We start from the raw sequence: 26,254 nt of genomic DNA on the forward strand, positions 1-26,254 counted from the left end.
TGTGCCATCCAGTTAAGGCCAGGTCTGACCATAGCAGAACCATGAGGTCATGGTGCCAGCTTTTTGATTAATAAAAACAACAACATGGGGCTGTTGTTGTGGGGTAATTCAGCATAGAACCTAGTGCTGGGTACTGTGGAAATTGGCCACCCTTGGGATACCTCTGTTGTTGCTATTAAGAGCTCCTGACAGGCTTGTAAGAGATATGAGTATGATCTTGCTTGGTATATGTGCTTTTTAATATTTGTTTGCTTGAGCTAATCATAAAGCTTAAAATCCCTTTATTCACTGGTGTGTTTAATGTGTTTGGAACTTTAGATCCAAAAATTGCTTGGGCCATCTGATCACTGCCCTGACACTTGGCAAAACAGCATTAAACCTAAAATGCAATAGCAAAAATAAATCAAAAGCCAGCTCTTCTAGTCATTGCATAAAGGAAGCTCTTAACCTAAGATCTTTATTGAGCATTTTATAAGATGGTTCTAAGCATCGAGCCGGAGCAGGGATATCCATAAAATGGCTGGCAGCTGTGTCAGTGTATTCAAAGTCCCATTGGTGGTTTTATGTGTGCTGTGCTACAACGTCAACCTCAAATCATGGTGACTATCATGACTTTGCACTACATTCTACACACATTCCTGAACCAGTAGATAGAATGTTTTGGTAGCAAGAAGGTCACAAAAGAGGTGTCAGCTTTGGAAGCCATATTGAGACCAGATGCTCCCACGCTGCCACATTTTGAGCCTGGGAATATGGGGGGGGGGGATTTCTTGGAGTGTATGTAGTTAAACATAATAACATTCTTTTTCTAATTCAAGGTCATGTTATTTTGAGAATAAATGAGGGGAAGTCTCAAGTTGGGACAGATGGTGATTGGGGCATGTGATGTGATGATGGGTGCAGGGGGTGGATTTGTAGTTTTTACTTATTGCAAGGAAGCCTGGAACTTTTAGATTTGGGATTCCCCGGTTGTGCCAGTTTATATCCAATAAAAACAGAACTTTTGAGAAGATGTCTGTTTCGGAGTTATCTGTTGGAGTGGAGGTTTTCTGGAATGCTGACAAGGGGATCACATGACCCCAGGACACTCCAATCATAAATATGAACCGAGCATATTTGCCAAGCATCTGAATTTTGATTACAATGGGTTGTTAAAGGTAAAAAATGGTCCTAAGTCAATTTTTTCAGTGCTGTTATAACTTCAAATGGTCCTAAATGAATGGTTGTAGGTCAAGGACTACTCACATTTTTAAAAAGGGGGCTTTTAAGCATCTTTGTCTATGGCCAGTCTCTTAGCCCAAGAGTTTAGGAATCTTTAACTGAAATAAATCCCACCAGTAATTCAACTCGCCTCTCATTCAATAGCAACTTTGTTTTGTTATGTCTCATTTTACATCCTGTCTAGTTTTCAACACGAGGCCTAAAACCTCTTTCTACTGATCAGTCTTTAACTTATGGAAATGTGCCCAGGGCTAGAAAATTAAATGCTTCCTCCAAGCAAAATTTTGTGGTAATGAATGGGCCCAAATGTCTCCACTGGGGCACTTTGAGAAATAGTTACTTTGTGACAGGAAGGCTGCAGAACAGATTCCTCATTAAAAGGTTATTTAGAAAATGAGGAACAGTCCAAGCCTGCAACATTTTTAATGACTGATATAAATTCATGATCTGCTGCATAATGTGCAAGACAAGAAAATTTAAGGTCATGGGAGAAAACATGTATTTATTCTTAGGTACAAAGTTTCTTACAATAGATTGTAAGTAAGTACCAGATCCAGGTTGATTGGCCCATTAAATAGCACCAGCATATACAGAAATGCTCATTTTTTTGCTATCCATCAGTGTTCTTCTGGCCTTTTGCCATTCAGATATAATGTGTCTACTTATTGGATCATATAATTTACATATTTTACAGCCTGTTGAGGTCTTCTTGGCCAAACAATATCAAGCTTGACTATGAACTCTTACTGTTAAGAAGTAATCTAATTTACAGGCTTGTCTTTTGGTATGTTACTTGGACAGCACCTTATTTCTGCTAAAATTGCAGCTGCTAAAAAAGCCCACAGAGTCCTAGACTGCATTAACAAGTCCATGTGAGGGAAGGTAGTGACCACCAACCAATTTCAGTTTTATTTCAAGGCAGTTCAGATATACGGAGAAACTCATCTTGTGGTAAAAGGTTTTTTGCAAACCTGGAAGTGAGACTGGATAGAAAACTCAAATGGGCCAACGTTGATACTGTGGCATTATCTATTTTTTTGAATTCTGCACAACCTCAGATCTGGAGAAGCTTAATTTCTCATTCATCTTCAGGCTCAGATAATATTATGGCCCATTATGACGATCTACGTCATTCACTGAAGAAATTTCTTACTGTCAAACTTCCAATAAGAAACCGCCAACAAGTTGGAGTTAGCTGGTTTGATTCTGACTGTTCACACAGTAGAAAATATTTGAGAGCTGCAATGCGTAAGGTTCAGCGATATCCCATCTCAAAAAACTATAGCAACATGTTAAAAATTAGGCGTGATTATAAGAAATTGATAGCATCAAAGAAGGCTTCCTTTAGAACTAAATTATGGTCGGACTTGGAAATTTGGGCAAAAGGGTCAAATTCAGCTTTCTTTTGAAATGCTGTCTCAGGTATTTTGAAGGAATGTAAATTTTATTTTGATATTTTATTTTTATTTTTTATTTTGATATCCCCATTCCTGCTTCAATCTTCTTTTTAAATCCAATCAGGACTCTATGCATACCCAAAGCAATGATTTATTAACTTTAGAAAATCTCCCTATCTGGCCCCCTGTTTCTGTTTCATAAATTAAATCCATTATTCGATCATTAAAAGCTAATAAGGCACTGGTGAAGAATTTTTGCCCCCGGAATTATTTAAGACTTTTATGGACTGGTGGGCGCCTTTGTTAGCAGGGCTATTCACCTTTATAAACAATACTGGTCGCATACCTGTGGGTTGGGAAGTGGCCATTATTGTTCCCTTACATAAAAAAGGAGATAGAGGCAATCCAATTAATTACAGACCAATAAGCCTAATTGGAATTGTTGCTAAAATGTATGCAAAGCATTTGTTGAGCAAAATTGAAATCTGGGTTATGGAGAATAATCTTTTGGCGGAGGAACAAGCAGGCTTTAGACCAGAGCGATCTACCATAGATAATTGTTTTACATTATATCGCTTGGTAACAAGGTATTTAAAAATGGGTAACAAATTATTCACTGCATTTATTGATCTAAGTGCGGCTTTTGATTAGTTAAACAGAAATATCTTGTGGAGGAAACTGGTGGACCTGAACATGGAGCCCAGACTCCTTTTTCTGGTTAGGGCCCTTTATTCAAATACCCATGTGAAAATCTGTACTGGCGTAAATGGAGCCCTGTCTAAGAGCATACCTACCAATATTGGCGTAAGACAGGGCTGCATTTTAGCCCCAATGCTTTTCAATTTAACTCCTGGGCCAGTCAACTCCACAGAGCCATCTTAAGACATGGGTTCTCTACCCAATATTTATTGTCAAGGGCTTCCCAGGCAAGGGAAATTTTTAAACAGAGAGTCTTGGATATTAGTGCCCAGACTGACATGGAATTATTAGCAAAAAACAGATCTATAAGATGGTTGGCTAAGAATAAAAACATCTTCCAACCTGAAAAATACCTTTCAATGGGTATGCCACATTTACAGAGAAGAGCCTATACCAGAGCCAGATTTGAGTTACTGGATTCCATGTCCAGACCTGGGCACTTCCACCATGTACCATACCATGAGAGAACCTGCTTATGTGGTTCATCTGCCATTGAAGATATTTCCCACATCTTGTTCAACTGCCAAATATATGCCCCCATTAGGCTTAAATATTTATCATTTCTACTGGAAAGAACAGCCCATTGGGAATCAAACCACAGACTGTTATATTTCCTCTGGGCCACTAATGTACACATTGTTCATAGGACTGCTAAGTTTATAATCAAGGCAGCGGTCCTAAGAACACAATATATTGAACAAATTGGTGTATCCTGCAAGGGTGATCTATTATACGATTTCTGACTCCCTGGTTTTACACATATGTTTTCATTATTGTATTCTTATATATCTAACTTATCTGTATTTTGTCTTGTTATATATTTATGTTATGTTATTGATAAGGTCTTATGACTATTCAATTAAATAAACAATACAATACATTAATGGAATGGCTTGCCTCCAGAAGTAGCGGGTGCTCCAATTCTGGAGATTTTTAAGAAGAGGTTGGACAACTATTTTTCCAGAAAGTTATAGGGTCTACTGTTTGTGCAAGGGGTTGGACTAGGAGACCTCCAAGATCTCTTCCAACTCTGTTATTTTTGAAAGATTTATTACAAATGTGTAAAATAATTTTCTTCCACATCAACATCCTTCATCAAGTTGTCTTTATTGAGGGTAAAATCAGGGATACTGCTTAACATTCCTTAAGGAATGTGGAGATCAAAAGTAGTTGTAATTCTTTCTTTTGCATTGGTCAGGTTGCGACTGGAAGAATGCTGTTCTGGGCATTGTTTTTTATGAAGGGCAATGGCAAGCTGGAATATGCTCCCCCCACCCCCAGTGATTTATTAATATTATTTTTAAATCATGGCAAAATGTAAAATTAAACATATAAAACTATGGCAGAAGACAGTAATTTTAATTCACTTTATTATTTGGTTTAAGTTTTATTCCAACTTTCTTTCTTGGACTCATAATAGCATATAGTATGTAGCATTTCTACCTCAAATTTCAGCATCACCACAGGCTTGTGTGGTTTACTAGTCTGTGAAGTTGTGACCATGAATTCCCAAGGCCGTGGTCTTGAATAGTGGATTGTTGTGCTCTTATCAAATCCTCCAAGTATCACTCCATACAGGTAGTCTCTACTTGTAACCATTCACTTAGTGACTGTTTGAAGTTAAGTTGGACTTCCCAGATACTTACAATATGGTTCTGAAGTTCCAGTGGCCAGCCCTCCTCTGACATGTGACTGCAGTTTGGGTGCTCGGCAACCGGCTTCCACTTATGGCCATCTTGTGATCATATGACCACAATTTATGCCATTTTTGCATAACTGGCATTTACTTCCAGTGCAAACCGGCATTTACTTCCAGTTTTAAGCAAAAACTGCTTCATAATAAACAATGGGTTTGCTAATGACTATACAGTAGCACTTGTTTACAATTGCCAGAAAAAAAGGTCATAAAATCATTTTGATCAGTCATGTGATGATTCGCTTTATGACTGTCACAACTTACAACCTTAATTGCCAGGCTCAATTACAGTTGTAAATTGTGGACTTCCTGTATTGTGTTCAAAATGTTCAAAAAGGCGTCCAATATAAGCTAACGTATGAAGTAAAAATAAATGTATGGGCTGTTAATTTTTACATCTATTTTGATCTCTTCTGAAGACAATGATCTCTCCCGTGACAATGTTTTTGAAACACACAATGCAGGGTCAAAAGAAGAGAAGGGAAAGGCTGTTTCTCCAAATGCTGTTGCTAAATAATGTATTATGATTTTATTCACAATACAAAGATTCACTTGGATATCTTGGGAGTGCTTTGCTAAAATAAATGTTCCCCCAACAAACAGCTTATTCAAAGATCCCCTCCCCCACAAAAGACTCCATGGCAAAATAGGATACATAAACATTGAAGTTATTATCCTCTCTTCTTCAGGGATTGATGGCTTAGTTTGGACACTGTATATTGGTGCTACTTGAAGATGAACTGAATTGGTAATTGATACAACCAACTGGGCTGTCATGTACAGAAAAGGATCTGTGTGTCAAGACAACACAATATCTATTAAGAACAACTGATTACTTTTTTTCCCTAGGACTCAAGACTTATATGAAATTCTCTCCTCATTTTATTCACACAACCACCATCTTTAACCGCCACGATGGTGCAGTGGTTAGAGTGCAGTACTTCAGGCTACTTCTGCTGACTGCCGGCTGCCTGCAATTTGGCAGTTCAAATTTCACCAGGCTCAAGGTTGACTCAGCCTTCCATCCTTCCAAGGTGGGTAAAAGGAGGACCCAGATTGTTGGGTGCAATATGCTGACTCTGTAAACCGCTTAGAAAGGGCTGTAAAGCACTGTGAAGCAGTATATAAGTCTAAGTCCTATTGCTATTGCTATCTTACGAGTAGTCTAAGAACACCAATATAAACACTTAAACAATACCACTACCACCCAATTTAACTCAGGACCCCAGCCTAATGTAGTGCATGTCCCAAGGGATGAAAGTGGCTGGTAGTAGAATTAATTATTTAAATTATATTCCACCTTTCCTACAGGAGCCCTGCATGGCTTTTCTGGAAATCTCCCTTAATTGTACCCCTGGACCAGAATTCTGTGAGAATCTCAGTATTCTGCATCTTCTCAAGTCTAAGTCAATGCCTAAACCACTATACAGATAGTCCTTGACTTACAACCTATCACTTAGCAACTGTTTGAAGTTTGACCCTCGCCCACCAAAAGGACCCCTCCCCCCTCCCCCGAGTGATATGATTTTGGGAGCTTAGCTACTGACTCTCATTTATGGCTGTTTGCCATGTCCCACAGTCATATGACCACAATTTACTTTCTATTTGTTGAAAACCACTGTTTACTTTCACTTTTCAGCAAAACACCCCCATAGCAAGAAACTGCAGTGTTCACCACATGACCATTGAAAAAAAGAGGTTGTACAATTGAGTTGGTCACATGGTTGGCTCATTTTACGACTGTTACAGTTGATGGCTATAATGATCAAACTCTATTACGGTCCTATGTTAAGGATTACCTGTACTTCACTGGCTCTTTTATATCACTGAAACAATACAATTGTCACGCCCCTGTTGGAGTCTGACTCAGAAGGAGAGATGGAACAGCTGACAGGGAGTGGGAGTGTGGCTCCAGTGGTTGTGGAAGAAACTGGGGAAGGGCACAGGCCAGATGGGCATACAGAGGAAGACCCAGGCCCATCTCCTCTTCATCCTACGGCACGCAGGGAGGAGTGGATAAGGGAGAAACATGAGTGGCATGGTCTACGGGAGAGGAAGGGGCCCTGATCCCCTTCATGGGCTGCAGCTGGGAGGATTGGTTAAAAGGACAAACTGTGCATGGCAAAGTTGCTGGAAGCAAAGTGTGCATTCTTGTAGGAGTTTATCTGTGTTTTGGTTTCCTCCTAACTGTGGTTGCTGTGTTATCTGGTAGAAGTCCGCAATTAATCATCCTTGCCTGCCATAGTAATTCCTTCAGTGTGGTGTGTTGGGTTTTTTATTTCGAATTAACTTTACTTTGGGCATGGACTGCATTTACTCCCTCCGTAAACTGTTTTCTTTAAGAGTTTGATATCCTGCCGAGGATAATTGGATTTGGGGGCCAAGTTGGAGGCATTAAAGGGACTTTCTTCTATTTTTGTGACTTGGTTATTTTTGTGTCATGCCCCAGGTCATCACAACAACATGGTTTTTCCAACTTACTTGCCTTTAAATCTCTAGACCCTTAAATGCCTCGGCATTTCTTTATTATACATACACACAATTTATCAGCCATCCAATTTTCAATAATTTAGGGCAGCTTACAATGCTAATCATTTTCAAAGTTATAGAAGACGAAAAAGAAATCGTGAGCAGCTAAAAAACAATATATAACCTAAAAAATATCTATCCATCAGGGGCTCAACCTTCGCTCTGCTCCAGGACCTGGGAGAACAGCCAGATCTTCGTAACATCTGGAACATCATCAGAGTGGAAGCCATTTGGATCTCTAGAGGATCTCATTCCAGAAGGCAGGTCCCATAACGGAGAACTTGTGCTTCTCTGACAGAACGTGTCAACAAACAAATACACAGACAGCTTTTGATAAACAATGCCACTGCCTGAGCCATTAAAAAAAGTGCCGCCCCTCTCAAACCCAGTAAGCAGCCCTCCCTTCCACCCCGTCTCTTACCTTGGCAATCTGGTCTGCCATTTGGAGACGACCGTCAAGCTCCCGCCTAATTTGTGCTGCTTGCTCATCAGGATTGTCCAGCTGCACAAGGAGAACAAAATCATTTAGCAGCAGTTCAGCAACAATAAAGGAACAAAAATGTCGCCTGAGAAAAATCAATATTTGAACCTCCTCTGCTTTTAGCGTATCTTTGAAAAAAAGCGGGTGATGGGAATCAAGGATAAGACACAGGCTACATTTCAATCTTTTACATATATTAACGTAGATAATGTGTAAAATGCAAAAAAAGAAAAAAAAGGAGGAAGACTAGTTTGGTATAGTGGCTAAGGTGCTGGCCTGGAAACCAGAAGATTGTGAGTTTTACTCCCACTTAAGGAATGAAAGCCAGCTGGGTGGTTTTGGGACGGCCATTCTCTTGTTTGCTGCCTTGAGTGAATTATAAAGTTAATAAAGATGTGAGGAAAAAAAATCTAATACTAATACATACATACACACATACATACATACATACACACACACACACACACTTTGTTTCTTTATTATTTTACCTGACATAACATATTTACCCTACATCTAGTTTTCAAATGCATAGCATTCATAATTCATAATTATGATAGATTCCCCCAAAAGCAACGTTGTCATTCCATACATTGCGGGAATTTCGGAAAAGCTCAGGAGAATCTTCAGCCAACACAACATACGTGCACACTTCAAACCCAAGAATACACTAAGACAGAAGCTTGATCAACCCAAGGATAAAGCACCCAGACAGAAACTGAGCAATGTGGTATATGCAGTACAATGTGGTGAGCCATGTGCAGATCTGTACATTGGGGAAACGAAACAACCACTTCGTAAATGCACGGCACAACATAGGAGGACAAACACATCAGGACTAGATTCAGCAGCCCATCTGCAATTTAAAGGCAAAGGCCACTCCATTGAAGACAGCAAAGTCCACATTTTGGACAGAGAGGACTGCTGGAGATCAAAGAGGCCATCTATGTCAAAATTGAACAGCCCTCTCTCAACAGAGGAGAAGGGACACAACATCATCTATCTCCAGGCTACAATACAGACCTTTCAACAGTCCCAAGACCCATTCGCACCATTCGCACCATTCAGGTGACTCTGATGACACAGATAAATCTTCAGGTGACCTTAATGACTCTCTAAAAGAATGCAAATGACCAGCTATCTGGAAGGAATATGAATCCTTCCATTCCCCATTATCCAGTCAGAGCTGAAGAAGCTTCTTGGATGAGAAGTGAAACGTCTTCAAAGAAAAAAACCAGAAAGTCCAGTCGCCTCTTGAAAAAAGCACCTTTGGGACCACCATGACCTGGATGACTGAGAATCTCCGTACACAGGACTGCGAGTTAGGATGTTTTTTTTGCCAGAAACTAGCATTTACTTCTGGCCATTGTGGACAATGGGTTTGCAGCATTCACTTAATGACCACTACAAAAAAGGTTGTAAAATGGGAGTAGTCTTGTGATGATCCGCTTAATAAGTGACACAAGTTACGTAAGTCGAGGACTGTCTATATTGTTTTGTTATAACTTTCAAATAGCAACTATGAATTCTTTTTTAAATACTGAACATCTGAAGAGGGGTATTTAATGATATCTACTATTCTAAAACTCTTCTTCCCCAAACTCCAGTCTGTGACACCTCCTTGGTTTCACTCACAGGAAAATTTTACACCTATGTATCGAACTCCTGACAAGCATCTACATGCAGACCAGTGGTGGGATTCAACTTTTTTTTAATACCAGTTTTGTGGGCGTGGCTTGGTGGGCGTGGCAGGGGAAGGATACTTTAAAATCTCCAGTCAGAGGTGGTATTTCCCGGTTCTCCGAACTACTCAAAATTTCCGCTACCGGTTCTCCAGAACTGCTCAGAACCCGCTGAATACCACCTCTGATGCAGACCTAACATTTGTTCAATCTAAGCTACGTATAAACCATGCTAAATCATATCCATTCTAGATAATATGGATGTACCACTACCAGAAAAAACATGTCTTTAATCACATTAATCATATTAATCAGTCTCTATTGAAAGATGTAAAACAGGTTATCTCCTACTGATACCTTGTCAAGATTTTGTCATCTAAAACACATGAGGGCAAGCTATTGAAATCTTTTTTATCTATCAGAAATGAAGGCAATTATCATTTAGGCCTTTATTTTTCTTCTCCAGGCAAAAAATAGGGGGAAAAAATCAACTGAGTTTGCAAAGTTCACAAAGACCTTTACTTATTAAGAACAGAAGTACTGAGATGTCTGTATTTTGTTGGGATTGGTGTACATCTTGCTCTGACAAAGAAACATAGCTGAAAATACTCTAGGGGCAAGTCGGAATTTTTTTGCTTGCAAATGCAAAATTAAAAGCACAGCTCCATGTTTCGCTTTTGAAATCAAGATGGCTGGTATATAGGCACATATGGCTGGTATATGAGTGCAGAAGTGGTTTATTCTTTATGAACTGGCTTATCTCCAACTTTGCTTATTAGTGGGGCAGGGAGGATAGACAGAGATAGTGAATAGTCTGCCTTCTTACAGGCCTTTTCCTTTCCTAGCAGGAGGCTTCACTCCCCAGTGAATTCCTCCCTCTGTGTCATGCCCCTGGTGGAGACTGACTCTGAGGGAGAGGAGGAACAGCTGACAGGGAGTGGAAGTGTGGTCCAGAGGTTGTGGAGGAGGCTGGGGAAGAGCAGAGGCCAGTTGGGCAGTCAGAGGAGGACCCAGGCCCATCCCCTCTTCATCCTAGGGCACACAGGGAAGAGAGGATAAGGGAGAGATGTGATCTACTGGGGAGGAGATCCCCATGATCCTCTTCATGGGCTGCAGCTGTGACAACTGGATAAGATGACGGACATGCGTACGGGCAAGTGCTGGAAACAAAGCATGGAAATATCTCTAGTTTATTGTTCCTCTCTGAGTTTGGCGTCCTTCCCAGTGTGTGTTCTGATATCTGTGGACATCTTCAAGCCCTTATCTTGTCTGGTTCGTGTTGTTTTTTTACTCTTTATAATTTAAATGGCATTTCCTCCTTCTTGTAAATGCTTGTGTAGGAGTTTTTTGTCTCCAGTCAAGGTTATTTGGAGCTTGGAAACAAATCACACTTTGCTCTTTCTATACTTTTTCTTGCCATCTGATTAATTCCTCTTCCTTCTCTTCAAAAGTTCAATCGTGTGACATTACAGCCAAACTTGACCACACAAAAATCATAAAGGAAAGGAGATCAGTACAGGTGCTCCTTGACGTACAACCATTCATTAGCAACCATTCAAAGTTATAAAGGCACTGAAAAAAGTGGCTTATGGCAGTTCCTCACTCTTATGACCATCACAGCATTCCCCTTGGTCACATAATCAAAATTTGGGAACTTGGCAACTGTCATGTATACATCCCGAGGGTCGCAGTTTCCCAGATACACGTGATCACAATTTCTGAAGAGGTCATGTGATCACCATTCCTGGGGGGGATTTGTCATGTGATCACTATTTGCGACCTTGATCAATTTCTGACAAGTGAAGTCAATGGAAAAAGCTGAGTTCACTTAACGACCATATGATTTACTTAAAAGCTGCAGTGATCCACTTAACAACCATGGCAAAAAGGTTGTAAAATTGGGTACGACTCACTTAACAATGACCTTGCTTAGAATGGAGATTAAGTTGAAGTTATAAGCCAAAGACCACCTGTAAAGAGGCTCATAATGTGCATGTGATGACCCAGAGCATGGCACAAAGGCAACACAGTCAAATAAGCAAGAAGAGTCCCTTTATTATCTCCAGCTTTGACCCCAATGTCCAGGTTACCTTCAGCTGGAGAAAAACTCTCTCAGGAACAGCCTTTAAGTGGAGGAAATTCGGTCCAAAAATAAAGTACATACACACTGTAACTAAAAATCCAAACAAACCACGCTGCAGTAATTAACTTGACAGGGCAGGAGAAGGAATTGCAGACTTGAAAGCACAGCAAAACACACAGTTGGGAAGATGCCAGGAACACAGATAAGCCTCAACGATACCAGATAACTTACAATTTGCTCCCAACAAGTTGCTATGCTCAGCTTCCCTTTTTAAACACTGTGTTCCCAGCTGCAGCTAATAAAGGGAATCAGGACCCTTTCCTCCCCCATAAGCCAAGCAACTCATGTTGCTCTCTTCTCCATTCCTCCCTGCCTGCCCTAGGATGAAGATGGTTCTTTGTCTGAATTCCCTTTCCCTTGTTCTATCTCTTCCCTGCTCTGCCCAGCCAGACTGTGCCCTTCTCCAGTTTCTTCTACCGCCAACAGAGCCACACTCCCACTCCCTGCTCGGTCAGCTGCTTGGCCTCTCCCTCCGAATCAGATTCCGACGGGGGCATGACAGTGCATCGTACAGAAACACCAGAAGCTGGTAAGATGCTGCTGCTTACTGCATTCTTTCAATTTTTAAAAACATGTTAGCATCAGGGCTGACAGCATAGCAGATGATTTTGGGGAAAATGTATCATTCTTTTTTTTAGCACAAAATACAATTACAGCATTACAATATTTTCTACCCAAATACAGGTAGTTCATTTAGTGACCATTCAAAGTTACAAGGGCACTGAAAAAAAGTGACTTAGGACCATTTTTCACACCTATGACACCTTGGTAGCAGCCCCATGATCATGTGATCAAAATTCAAAGGTTTGGCAACTAGTTCATACTTGTGACCGTTGCTGTGTCCCCAGGTCATGAGATCATCTTTTGCAACCTTTCGATCAGCAAAATCAATGGGGATTCACTTAACAACCATGTTACCAATGCATCAATTGCAGTGACTCACTTAACAAAGGAGGCAAGAAAGGTCGTAAAATAGGGCAAAACTAACTTAAGAACAAAAATTGGGGGCTCAATTGACATCATAAGCCACTATGAGCCATGGTATATGAGCCACGATGGCACAGTGGTTAGAGTGCAGTACTGCAGGCTACTTCTGCTGACTACCGGCTGCCTGCAATTTGGCAGTTCGAATTCCACCAGGCTCAAGGTTGACTCAGCCTTCCATCCTTCCAAAGTTGGTAAAATAAGGACCCAAATTGTTGGGGGGAAATAGGCTGACTCTGTAAATCATTTAGAGAAGGCTGTAAAGCACTGTAAAGTGATATATGAATCTAAGTGCTATTGCTATAAGTCCAGGACGATCTATAATACACGTGAGTGTCCAAAATGCCTCACCATCTTTTGTCCAAGCACTGAAGTTCAGGGTCTAAAATTAGTTAGCTTGCCTCATTATACGAAGCCAAACTTTTTTTTCCCCACTTCTAAAAGCTGATCTTTAAGGCTTGAATCTAATTTCAGCTGTCATATTATTTCAGCAGTCTTGTCCAACTAGCCTTTAGTGTTCAATAATGCAGGCTTCGTTAAGTGCAAATGTTCTGTCTGATTGAATGCTTGGTATTCTAATATTACATTTTTAAAGCATGTCTTTCTGAGATAGCAGAGCACTTTGTTAGCAAGTGACCTTTTGTAAACATTGTGAATAAATACATATTAATTGCTTTACAAGCATCCTGAGCATTGTAACCATACGCTGTGTGTAGCTACTAGTTGGTGGGAGGCAGGCAAAGGTGATTTGCAAGAAGATCTCTCCATTAGAGATCCTACCATGTGTAGAATAGCTTGAGTAAGTGTCAGCCCTTCAAGGTAGTCCAGTTACAGTATAAAACCTAACTATGAGTACTGATACTACCCTTATTATAAGACTTCTTCTTCTTCTTGTGCACAAGAAGAAGAACGCCATATCCATCATTGGACGTTGGCGATCATGTTGACAATCCTATTTTTATCAACAGCCACATGAAAAAGTGCTGCTGAGTTTTGTCCAAACCAGTCCCTAAGATTTTGAAGTCATGGTGTTCTTCTTCTGCTTGGACCTCCTTTGCCTTCAATCTTTCCCTGGAGGATTAAGCGAAGAATGCTGTATTTTCCCATGTGTCATATCAGATGTCCAAAATATTCTAACTTTTGCTTTTTTATGGCTTTGATGCTTTCACTTTTTTGATAGTTTTGATGCTTTTTTATGATTTTGAGGCTTTCCCAGGCTGCTTATCACCTCCTCATTTCTGATTTTGTCAACCCAGTTTATACATAACAGCTACCTATAAATTCACATTTCAAATGCTTCTAGTCTCTTTAACTGGCTTTCTGTCAAGAGTCCAACTCTCTACTCTGTAGAGCAGGATAAGAAAGTTGTAATATCTGACAAGCCTGATTTTCAATTTTAATTGTAAGACTACAGTAACAGATTCTTGCAAAACTGCAAAAAAAACCAAAACACCTTCCTCCATCGCCTTTACCTTCTGGAGAATTAGGGAGGGCTTTTCCTGTGATGCTTTCTCCATCCCCATTCCTGCCTGTGGGCTGAGATATCTCTTATCTGACTGTTACCATGGCTGTGACTCTTCCTCCTGTCTCCCGAGATTATTGTCACAGCCTGTTAGAGTAGGCTTGGAGCAACACTGGGCTTTGGTTGTACTTGTGGCATACTAGCCAAAACACGGTAAAACTGACTGGTAATGTCCTCTAATGTAGAAAGATAGAAAACTGACAGCAGAAAAGGACCCAATGGTCCGTCAAGTCTGCCCTTTGAGTGTTTGTTTGTTTTCGTTTTAATTAATTAATTGTTTTACTTATTACAGGGGAGTCAAACTCAAGACAGGATTCGGCCCATAGAGTACTTAGATCTGGCCCACAGGGCCAGCCTGAAAACAGCAAAGAACCAGCTCGCGGTGCGTCTGCCAGTAAAAATGGAGCTGGGGGGGTGGCGCATGTAAGGATAGCCTCCTGCTGCTCTCTGCCAGCAAAAACAAAAGGAAGAAGAAAGGAGAATGAAGAGGGAAGGAAAAAGAAAAAAGGAAGGAAGGAAGGAAGGAGGGAAGGAAGGAAGGAAGGAGATAAGGGAGGTAATCCCAAGCATGTTTAAACTCAGTTGCTGGTGATTGACTCACTATCTCAGCTGAAAGTTTGGTTCCAAGCTTTCACTACTCTTTCTGTGAAGTAATACTAACATTACTTTTGAACTTCCCTCCTTTAAAAGAGAGTGCTACAGGTGACACAGTGCTACCTAGGCTGCATTTATCTTATTAAAAGAAAGGTTACATGAAAATTTGGATGAATTGCATCCTATGCCCTGGACGATTCAGCCTTTTAAAGAATGACTTAGCTTAGTCAGTCGAGGAAACACTTCAAAAGTTTCTGCGTGCCACAAAGCTGAGAGGCGAGGTTAATCCTTTAAATAAAAGGGAAGAGATTCCAAAAGATCTAGATGGGCTTGAGCAACGGGCGGAAGTGAATAGGATGGAGTTTGATGGGGAGAAATGCAAGGTTAGGAAAAATGTAAGACACAAGAACAGGATGTGGGGTGGCCTAGCTGGGCAACCCAATACACGGAAGGGATCTGAGTATCCTTGTGAACTACGAGCTAAGCCTATGCCAGCAGTGTGATGCAGCTGCTAAGAATGCAAAAGCTATCTTGGGACACATTAACCATGGCACAGAGTCCAGATTGCAGGAAGTCATTGTTCCACTCAATTCTGCTCATTTGGAATATTGTGTACAAGACATTTAAAAAAAAAGACAATGATAAATGGAAGCAGGTGCAGAAGAGAATTTCTGAGGTAGTGAACTGTCTAGGTATCCTATGAAGAACAGTTGAAGGATCGTATATTTTGAGCCTACCTTAAAAAAAAAAAAGAGAGACCGAGGGGAGATGGAGCAATCTCCAAATATCTGATGGGTTTTCATAGAGAAGAAGGGTTCTCTGTTGATCCAGGTTCAAGCAAGACACCACAAGAAGAATTTCCTGACAATAGAACCTGCCCTGGACGTGATGGCTGTATCTTTTGCTAAAGGTCTTCAGCCTGGAGGGATGTACTCATGGAATAGGTACTGAACAGAGGGTTGGAAGATAATGGCCTCTAATGACCTTTTCCAATTCTATGATTCCATAACCCAGCCATGTTGGGCTGTAGAAGTCAATATCATGGTGATAATCTGAACAGATAAAAGATTGTGAGATGGAATGTAAGAAGAGTTTATGGTAATCTCCATGAATGAAATGAAAAAAAAAAAAAAGATACCTTGTGCATTTGTGAGAGTAAGAAAGAGAACACAATAGAATACATGCAATCATATTGAGCTATTTTATCTATTTCTTTCTTTACATAGATTGAATCAACACTCAGCTCCAGCTTACTGTGAGCACTTTACATAATGTAATATTTACATAATCAAAGCCCAGAATAATGAAAGATACTTGCATGGAAGGGAATGCATATATTTAGCTATAAATTAAAAAAGGATATCTGTCTGTCTGTTGATGTCATCTAGATGTTTATGTTTGAAAATAAAAATTCATGGATGGATGATACTGTAGTGGCAAGTTATGTTTCAGTGAATTATGATAATGGCAGATCCACTTCCTAGCTCTGAGAAAAAAATGTTCTGAATAAATGCAATCTTGGGGGAATTATACTAATATGCGATGTGAATAAATGAATGGGAAAAAAGATTGGAGTACAAAGAAACATTTGGGTACCCATTAATGAATGATAAGAGAGATAGTGGAGAAATGGCTTAGGAAAATAACCCTTTGTTCAAATATACCATATATTTTAGGCATACATTTATGGTGAAGGAATAAAGTGAAAAACATTGTTGATTTGTTTATGAGTTTGAGAGTATTAGAGCAGTGGTGGGATTCAATTTTTTTTACTACTGGTTCTGTGGGTGTGGCTTGGTGGGCGTGGCAGGGGAAGGATACTGTAAAATCTCCAGTCAGAGTCTCAGGGTTCTGGCAGTTACTCCAATTAAATCATGAGTCTCGAGCCACACTCCCAAAACTAAAGAGGATTTATTTGAAGCTACCATTCTACATCTAGCACTAACCTGGGCGTAGCCAACTCTGAGATACGTAATTCACTGTCACCCTTGATCCTGCTTTTCCCCCACCCCTCTGGGTGTATTATCCAATGAAAAACGTCCATAGCCAAGAGTCATCAATCATGTTCTCCAATTAGATTTTTTCCAGCAGAAGCTTCAGCCATCTAATCAGTCTTTGAAGAAAATATGAATAGAATGTACTTTCGATTCCACACTGTTGCCTACCCTTTGAAACTCCCTCCCTTCTTTCTGTTGTCAACTATAAAATGTGTATACAAAATGTTTTATGAGTTGACACAGATGGTATTTGCCAGTTCCCTGAACTACTCAAAATTTCCACTACCGGTTCTTCAGAATTGGTCAGAACCTGCTGAATACTACCTCTGTATTAGCGATACAAGAGTTTGACTTAGGTGAGAGCAGATCTTGAGAAAAATAGACACGGAAGAAAAAAAGTTAGAGTGAAAGTAGAAAGACCACAGAAAGGGAAAGTATGAGGAAGTACAGTATAGATTGGGGCAGGAATGTGCACAGGTAGTCCTCAACGTATGACCACAACTGAGCCCAAAATTTCCTTTGCAAGGCAGTTGTTAAATGAGAGTTGCCCCATTTTATCACTTTTTGAGCCACAGTTGTTAAGTGAATCATGTGGTCCTTAAACCAATCTGACTTCCCCCATTGACTTTGCATGTCAGAAACTGGATGACGGTTACAAACAGTTGATCACACGACTCCAGGGATAGGACAGCTGTCATAAGGTTGACTCAGCCTTCCCTCCTTCCGAGGTGGGTAAAATGAGGACCCAGATTGTTGGGGGGCAATTTGCTGACTCTGTAAACCGCTTAGGGAGGGCTGTAAAGGACTCTGAAGTGGTATATAAGTCTAAGTCCTATTGCTATTCCTATAAATACATGCCAGTTGCTAAGTGCCCAAATTTTGATCATGTGGCCATGGGGATGCAGTAACAGTCATAAAGGCAGAGGTGGGATTCAATTTTTTTTTACTACCAGTTCTGTGGGCGTGGCTTGGTGGGTGTGACAGGGGAAGGATTCTGCAAAATCCCATTCTGTCCCCACCCCACTAACCCACTTTCCAGCTCCTTACTCCTGTGCAGGGCAACAAAAGCCCAGTCCCAGCCAATCAGCTGGGACTCGGGAGGCAGAGAATAGATGGGGCCAGGGCCAGTGAGAGGTGGTATTTGCTGGTTCTGTGAACTACTCAAAATTTCCACTACCTGTTCTCCAGAACTTGCTGAATTCCACCTCTGCATAAAGAGTGAAAAATGGACACCGGTCACTTTCAGTGCCCGTCACTGAACAAAGGGGTTGTAAGCTGAGGACTACTTGAACTTAACGTAGCAGAAAATGCAATGCTGTGGCTTGAGAACCTGAATTATCCTAGTGCCAGTTAGATTACACGAGGCAGTGAGAAATTTGGATCTGAAAATGAATTAATTAAGGACCAAAATAATAGTGTCTTGAAAGGGAAAATGGAACAAATGGCAAGTTACATATAAATAGCAAAAAAAAAAAAAAAAAGAGTAAGTTTGGAACGATAGTAGAATGCTTACTGCAAACAGAAAAGTAAAAGATGTGTAAAGGCTGGTAAAAAGGCAATGGTACAATATGTAAATATTTATGCAAATGAACAAAAATGTCTATATATCAGACTGTGTTTATTCCAGCTTTGTTGCATAGATGTGACAGTTGAGTATAAATTCTGTGGGACTGCCCTTGAAGACCACTGTGAAACCGCAACTGATCCAGAATGCAGTGGTATATCCAGATCTGGGCATCTTCCAAATGGCCCATGTTACACGAATTTGGTTAACTGCACTGACTTCCCATTGCATCCCAGATACAATTCAAAGGACTGGTTATCACTTTTAAAGTCCCATAATGGTGCAAGGGTATTTACAGGATCCCCAAAAATATCTGCCCAACCCACTGGGATTGGCCCATCCCACCCTTGCTGGCAGAGATCTAGGAGAAGAGCTTTCTCTGCTATTGTGCCTGCACTTTGAACATCTTGCCCCCCATGAGTGAGGTCTGTTCTGACCCTCCTGACCTTCCGTAAGGGCCTAAAGACCAGCCTCTGCCAGCTGGTTTGGTGCACCAAAAGAGGGGTTTCTTGTTGGGGGTGGTTGATAGTTAATGTCATATCCCACCTCCCCTGCTCATTCTACTCCCTCCATCTCCATCTTTTAGCTGTTGTATTTTATATTTTTATACTTCTGCAGTGTTTTATTTATATAGTTTCTGTTGTGGTCTGCCTGTGGAGATGCATCAGAGTTGGACAGCAAGGAAGAACATGGGACAGTCTGGGAGTCTGGGGAGGACTCAGATGATGGTCCTGCATCCAATACAGAGATGGGGCCAGGGCCATCTTGGAGTTATATGCTGAGTCTGGAGCCTTCAGAATCTGACAGCAGTGAGGCAGAGGAACAAGGGGAGCCTGTTCCCAGTGTGCGTGTGCGCAGAGCTGCCAGAAGGCAAGAAGAATTAAGACAAAAGGGGCAATTTGGGAGTAAGGCTTGGAGGTGATAGCCCCTCCCAAGAAATAAAGGAGGAGCAAAGGGACAGGAACCTTTGCAGGAAGCAACATTTTTTGCTGTGTTCGGATTAAACCTTGAAGCTCTGTGTGGACTTTGTACTCCGTTTGGCTTTTTACAGTTAATTTGGCACTTTAGTTGTTGGCAGCAATTCAAAGGAGATAAAAGTGGGTGCTTATCTCAAGAGACTGTTTGGGACTCATTACGGGCTGCGAATGAACATAATTCTTCTATTGGTCTGTCAGAAGAATAAGTACCCGCCTGGATGAACACAAAAATGCAGTAAAAAAGTTGGAACACACTTCCTCACTAGTCCAACACATGAAAGCCACAGGTCATAGCATCAATTTCAATGGCACCAAAACCCTAGCCACTATAGAAAACCCCAGCCACAGAATTATCAAAGAAGCCATAGAGATTGAAAAAAGACCAGAAAGCATGAATAGAAGAGATGATTCCACCAGACTGTCAATTATTTGGAAGCCTGCACTCACAAACAAAAAAAATCTCCACACCACAAGCCAGGCAAACACCTGGGCACAAACAGATCCCCCCTGATACCTCCAGCTCAAACACACCCCAACCAGGCACCCAGATGAAACCTAGCTTCCTAATAAATGATAGCCGTCCATTTACTTGGAGCCAAGCTGCACTAAAAGCCTCCAATACAGGAACACAATGTTGCCAGCCAATCAAGACACACACAAAAAGCCACAAAACAGACAGAAGATATTAGAAACACCATTCAAGCAGAACACAGCAAACTCCAAGACCAATAAACACAGACCAAGACTCCCAATCAATCAGGATGAAGAAAAAACCATTCTGGCACAGCAGTAGGCTAGCCCCAAATTTAAAACTGAAACGGCTGTGAAAGCCTGACTCACAGACGAACACAATACAGAAGCCTGATGATGGCAGATGAGATTCTGCCGAAACGTTGCTACAACTTTAAAAGCACAACTATAATGACGTGGGAAAATACCCAAACAAAGCTGAATACCATACATGTAAGTACCCGCAAAAACTTAAGAAAACACACACACACACACACACACACACACACATAATCTTGTGTCTTTTAATTTTGAGGTTAATTTTTTTTTACTCCTTTTCTTTTCTTTATGCTTGACCCAAAACAGAATCATGTAATAGATATGTGTGTACAGTATACATGCATGCACATATGGACCAGTTGCTTTAATATCTGAAGGCAGGCACTGCTGATTTAGTCTTAAATACCAAACAGAAGTTGTTTGGTATTTTAGCCTGTACAAACAAATAGCTAGCAAAATGGACTGCTAAGACATTACTACTTAAAAGCATTGCCTCCTCACAATGTTTCCCTGGGAGATTTTTAAAAAGTGTAAGCTTTCTCTAAGAACTTGCCTGGTGTTTATTTTGGGATTTCACACTGTACAGATAATTATGGCCTATATTACATTCTATTACATCGTGGTGGTGGGCAAGATAATTACAGAGGTGGTGGGAAAAAGCAGCGTGCGCTTCTTCCCCAAACTTAAATATTTATTATTGCATATTTGCAATAATAGGAAGGTGAATTGAAATAAAACAGAGCCAGGTTTCCTTTCCCTGTGCTTGAAGCTTCTCGGCCAGCTGTCAAATACTGAAGAAGTCCCCAACTTTTGCTATCAGTAATTTTCTCTCCCAGTCTTTGCTTTCTGGTGGCCTCCTTGAATGGGATTATGAAGTATGAATCTCAGACCATCTTTGCTTGCTCATCCCTTTTGTGGGAAAGAGACAAGGCACTTAGTTCAACTCTGGCATTTCTCACAAAGATAGATTTGGGGAGAGTCCAAGAAGGTCGTATAGATAGTCCTCAACTTACAACCACAACTAACAACTGCCTTGCTAGGAGAGTGGTGGTGCCTCATTTTGTGCCATGGTTGTTAAGTAAATCACTGCAATGGGAATCATGCAGTCATTAAACAAATGTGGCTCCCCCACCCTTGGTTTTGCTTGTCGAAAGCCAATTGGGAGGGTTACAAATGATGATCACGTAACCCCGGGACAGTGCAACTACCACAAATACAAGCCAATTGCCAAGCACACGAATTTTGATCATGTGAATATGGGGATAAGTGTGGAAATGGATCAGATAACAGATAATCAGAGTTGGAAGGGACCTTGTAGGTCATCAAGCCCAATCCCCTGCCCAAGCAGGAGACTCTACACCATTTCTGACAAGGATCAGTGTTGACCATTTCAGGGCTGTCATAACTTTGAACGGTTGCTAAATCATCATCATTTAATGACCCCCATAATCCCTTGCGCGGTGGGCAACTGAATGGAGCTAGCAGAGTGTTTAATGTGTCATGCCCCCGTCGGAGTCCGAATTGGCGGGGGAAGATGAGATGGAACAAGATCTGACAGAGAGCAAGAGGGCAGCTCCGTTGGCCTTGGGAGAAACCGGGGAAGGGCGCAGCCAGTCCAGGCAAGGCTTTTCAGAATTAGTTAGTCCTGCAGGCAGAGAGGAAGAGAGCTCAGACGAGGGGCAAGAACCACCCGCTACTGATGCAAGGGTTTGGAGAGTGCAGAGAAAGTTGGTTGAACTCAGATGGAGCCGGCCACTCATGAGGAGAGTACCCTGTCCAGCTTCATCAGGCACACCGGGGGAAGGAGACTTAAGGAGACACTGTGGGGAGAGGCATTTGTCAGGAACAAATGCTGAGTTCCGGAAGTGTTGTGTGCTGATGTTTGAATATGCCAAGAATCCTTGCCTTCCTGTGTGGCATTCTGGACGGATTATCTGGATATTTTGCTCCCTGAATTCCTTGCTTGGCTCTTGTTTTACTAAATACATTTGGGATTTATTGCCATGCAGCCTTCGTGCAGACAGCGCTTGGGCTGGACTCATAGCAACCAGAGGCTGCTTGAGGTTTGTGTGGGGGTTTATTATCACCCTGCTCAGGGACTTGTCAGCAACAGTGGGAGTGTTTGAGGGAAATTTGGAGCACAAAAGGGCCAGTTTGAACTGCCAGCTGTTCGGTGTTATCTCTGTACCGTGCCCTGGGTTATCACATAATGGCCGGATGCCCTTCCTGTCACCAGTGCAGAGTTTTGTTCAGCAGATACATTCTCACTGTGCCCAGAGAGAGAAAAATCTGTCTCTACCAAGGATCAAACGCACAGCCTCCTGATTGCGAGGCGAGAGCTCCACCTCTAGGCCACCGCCCCACTCTTATTTGCGTATATGATACAAGCAAATAATATAGAAATAAAGATTGAAAGATATGAAGAGTCATAATGAACGATCTTAGTTTAAAACTCTTTGAATGGTCACTAAATGAATGATTATAAATACCTTTAATGGTATCCAAATGATCTTTCTCCATCACTGCAATGCCAATGGAGAGGGGGAAAAAATTGCATATCCCATTTGTTAGAATGACTGCTTGCTTGATGTTGTAGATTATTTATTCTTCTAGACTTAAAACCTTTTTTTATCAGGATTTGGGTTAGGGCCATCCCAGCCAGACTCATAAATTTGAAAGGTGAAAAACATCATCATAAATTGCAACCTAAATCCTGCATATTAGAAGTCTTTCTACCTCAAGCTCTAGACAGGAGTGTGTGGTTTGCATTCCTTCTCAATGCACTATGCATTGTATGTACTGCTCTGTTTAAAATTAAAAATATTTAGATTAATCTAAAAAGAATTCTGGTTTGAACAAAAAATCAGGAGACTTTCATGTTTTCCCCCACCAGGAGTCGCCCGTAATTCAAAATCATGCTACACAACATATCTCCTTGGCTGGATGTAGTAGTAGACTCCAAGCCATAGTTTAGGTGATGTTTCAGAGTCAATGATGGAAGATCATTAGAAATGGGGGGATCCTTAAAACTGCAACCATTCAGTTTCAGAAATTGGTTTCAGACCTGCACAGAATCTGGCTCCTTGGGAAAGCACCTTGAAGGTATTACTTGGGTGGCCTGGGGCAAGATTTTTTGAAGTGATGCTTTATGACCTCAAAGTGGTCAATGCCTAGAATGCCTGACTCTGTTGTTACATCCTCTAACCCCCACTCCTTTAACCTTAAACTATCCACTGTTGACCTCACCCCATTCCTAAGAGGTCTGTAAGGGGTGTGCATAAGTGCACCATTGTGCCTATCATCCCTGTTCTATTGTCCCTGTTGTAGAGCGGCAGTAATAACCTGAGGCAAAACTCGGAGCGAACTTCAACTGTAACTTTATTGCCAGAATAAAGGGTTGCCGCGGCTGCCGGGCTAACAGGGCAGTCAGCTGGCGGCAACAGCTGATGCCGTTTGACAGCTCCTTTTATAGCCGGCTGTCAAACGGCATCAGCCAATAGGAACGGTCCGTGTTCCCGTTAGAAACACGGACCGGAGTGAAGACTGCGGGTTAGTCCATTACGAATGCTACAGTCCCCATTTATTCGTACCTATTTCCTGTATTCTTATTCATGTTTATACTTATATCTATTATCTTGTAAGCGATTGACAAATCAAATCAATAAATAAATATAAAATTTAAAAAGTTGAGTTGTATCTTTGCATCACAACCATCTCTGGCCTAAGAATTAATGGCTCCTTCCTTATTCTTCACCCAAACTCAGTGGTAGAAAATCATGGTCCCACTATGATTTCATTTTATTCACAATCTTCCTTTCCAGTCTTCATAACAGTTTAACTCAGGGGTCCCCAACCACCGGGCCGCGGACCAGTACCGGGCCATGGAGCACTCTTTACCGGGCCGCAAAGAAAAAAAAATAAAAAAAATGGCAGCTTTCTTCGCCTTCGGTGAATGCTGCTGGGATCGGGGATCAAGGACACAAATGAAAAAAGGGGAGGGAGGAAGCAACCGAAGCCTGTCCTGCTCTCTGGCTCAGCTCTCTCAGTCGCTCTCTCGCTCCTCCACCAGCCCAGGAAGAAACTGCTTCAAAGAAGCCGGGGGGGGGGGTGGCTTTTCCTGTCACCGCAGCTTCCCCGAAGCGCCCGTTTCACCCCCACCCCGCCCGCCCGCTCGCTCGCGGTTCAATCCACAGTGCTCCGTTCTGCCTGCCTGCCTGCCTGGTTGTTTGGGAGCAGCTTCAGCTGAGAATAATAACTATTCGCCTCTTTTTATCAGCCGAAGCTGCTCCGAAACGAAGAAGGCAGGCAGGCAGGCAGAACGGAGCACTGTGGATTGAACCGCGAGCGGGCTGAAACGGGCGCTTCGGGAAAGCTGCGGCGACAGGAAAAGCCACCCCACCCCACCCCGGCTTCTTTGAAGCAGTTTCTTCCTGGGCTGCTGGAGGAGCGATAGAGTGACTGAGAGAGGAACGAGGCAGACACCTGAGGGAGGGAGGGAGGGAGGGAGGGAGACACCTGAGGGATGGGGCTGAGGGAGGCAGGGCCAAGGCGCTCCCTGAACTTGGTGGTTTGCTGGCAGACGTTTTATTACCCGACTAGGTAACAACATCAGATGTTACCTAGTCAGGTAATGAAACATCTGCAAGCAAACTACCAAACTCGGATTCTCTCCCCCCACTTCCCCCCCCTTCCCCCCCCCCAGTCCTTGAAAAAATGTTTCTGCTTGAAACCGGTCCCTGGTACAAAAAAGGTTGGGGACCACTGGTTTAACTCTTCTATTAACATAAGCAACAGAGACAGAGAGGATTTAAAGGGGAGGGGAAAAATAGGCGATTATTTTGGTTGCTTCAGAAATTAGGCATATACTTTTTTCCTAGTAGCAATTTATAGCTGTGAAAGTTGGACCTTAAGGAAAACTAAGCACCAAAGAACTGATGCTGTTGAATTGTGGTGTTGGAGAAGACTGCAAGGAGATCAAGCCAGCCAATCCTAAAGGAAATCAAGTCTGAATGTTCTTTGGAAGGACAGATACTGAAGCTGAACCTCAAATACTTTGGCAACCAAACAAGAAGAGAGGACTCCATTGGAAAAGGCCCTGATGTCTAAATACTGTAGTGTCATTGATGCAACAAACATGAATTGGGCAAACTTGGCTCTTCCGGTTTGTCGGCTTCGCGAGCGGTAGGGATTCGTGAAGCTGTGCGATCCCTGCCGCGCTAGCCGTTTTTGGGGCTCCGATCCGGACGGATACAGAGCTAGGCTGCCCTGCAGGGGCAGCTGAAGGTAGGGGGGATCCGGAGAGGGGTTTGGGGTGTTGCAGACCCCCCTCCCCGGCCGGCAGAACCCCCTTTTCCCAGGACGGTCCGTAATGGCCGCCACAAAGAATCTGGCAGCCAGGTAAGAATGCGCAGGAGGAAGTGGAGAAAGTGTTTGGAAGGAGAAAGTTTTTCTTGGTTCCTAGGACTCTAAGACATATTTAACAAAATTCCTGAAAAGTATGACTTTCTGAATGATACCTTCTAAAAGAGGAAAAAAGCGGCAGTTTGATGGTGCTGAAAGGAAAGCTTACCCTCTTTTCCTATGGAATAAAAAGTGAATATTAAGAAACCTTTTTTTTTTTTAGGTGAAAACTGGCTTTAAGCGATGAGTGGGAAGAGAGAGGATTAAAAAAAAATATATCTGTATGCTAAGACTTTGTTGGAGGAGATGCTTTAAGGATTGAAAGAGTAAAATATATTGCAATAAGATTTTAAGAAACAGATTTGGACTTTCTTTTTTTTCTGATTGACACTACCCTAGGAGGTGAAAGTGAGAACTCTGCCTTGGTTTGGACTGATTGATAACTTTGGGACTGTTTTATCTTTCCTTTGGAATATTTTGGTTGCTGTAAGAAGAAAGAAGGGGAAAAGAAAAGAAAAGATTTATAATGGCTCTTTCTATTGAGGAACTGAGAAAAGATTATGAACAAGCAAAAAAAAAATG

General features: G+C 41.8%; 1 protein-coding gene across 21 annotated transcripts in view; it reads right to left on the minus strand.

Moving 5' to 3' along the window:
* CADPS (calcium dependent secretion activator) overlaps positions 1 to 26,254 on the minus strand; it is a 454,502-nt gene that overhangs the window by 245,057 nt on the left and 183,191 nt on the right. For all 21 annotated transcript variants that reach the window (XM_026679552.2, XM_087954541.1, XM_026679537.2 and 18 more), the window contains exon 4: positions 7,964 to 8,044. In XM_026679552.2, coding sequence (XP_026535337.1) covers positions 7,964 to 8,044 — 81 coding nt within the window. The remainder of the gene's footprint in view (positions 1 to 7,963; positions 8,045 to 26,254) is intronic.

This window comes from Notechis scutatus, chromosome 2 (assembly GCF_049901735.1).
Source record: "Notechis scutatus isolate UNSWTSFEM ecotype Mainland chromosome 2, rNotScu1.2, whole genome shotgun sequence".
Lineage (NCBI taxonomy): Eukaryota > Metazoa > Chordata > Lepidosauria > Squamata > Elapidae > Notechis > Notechis scutatus.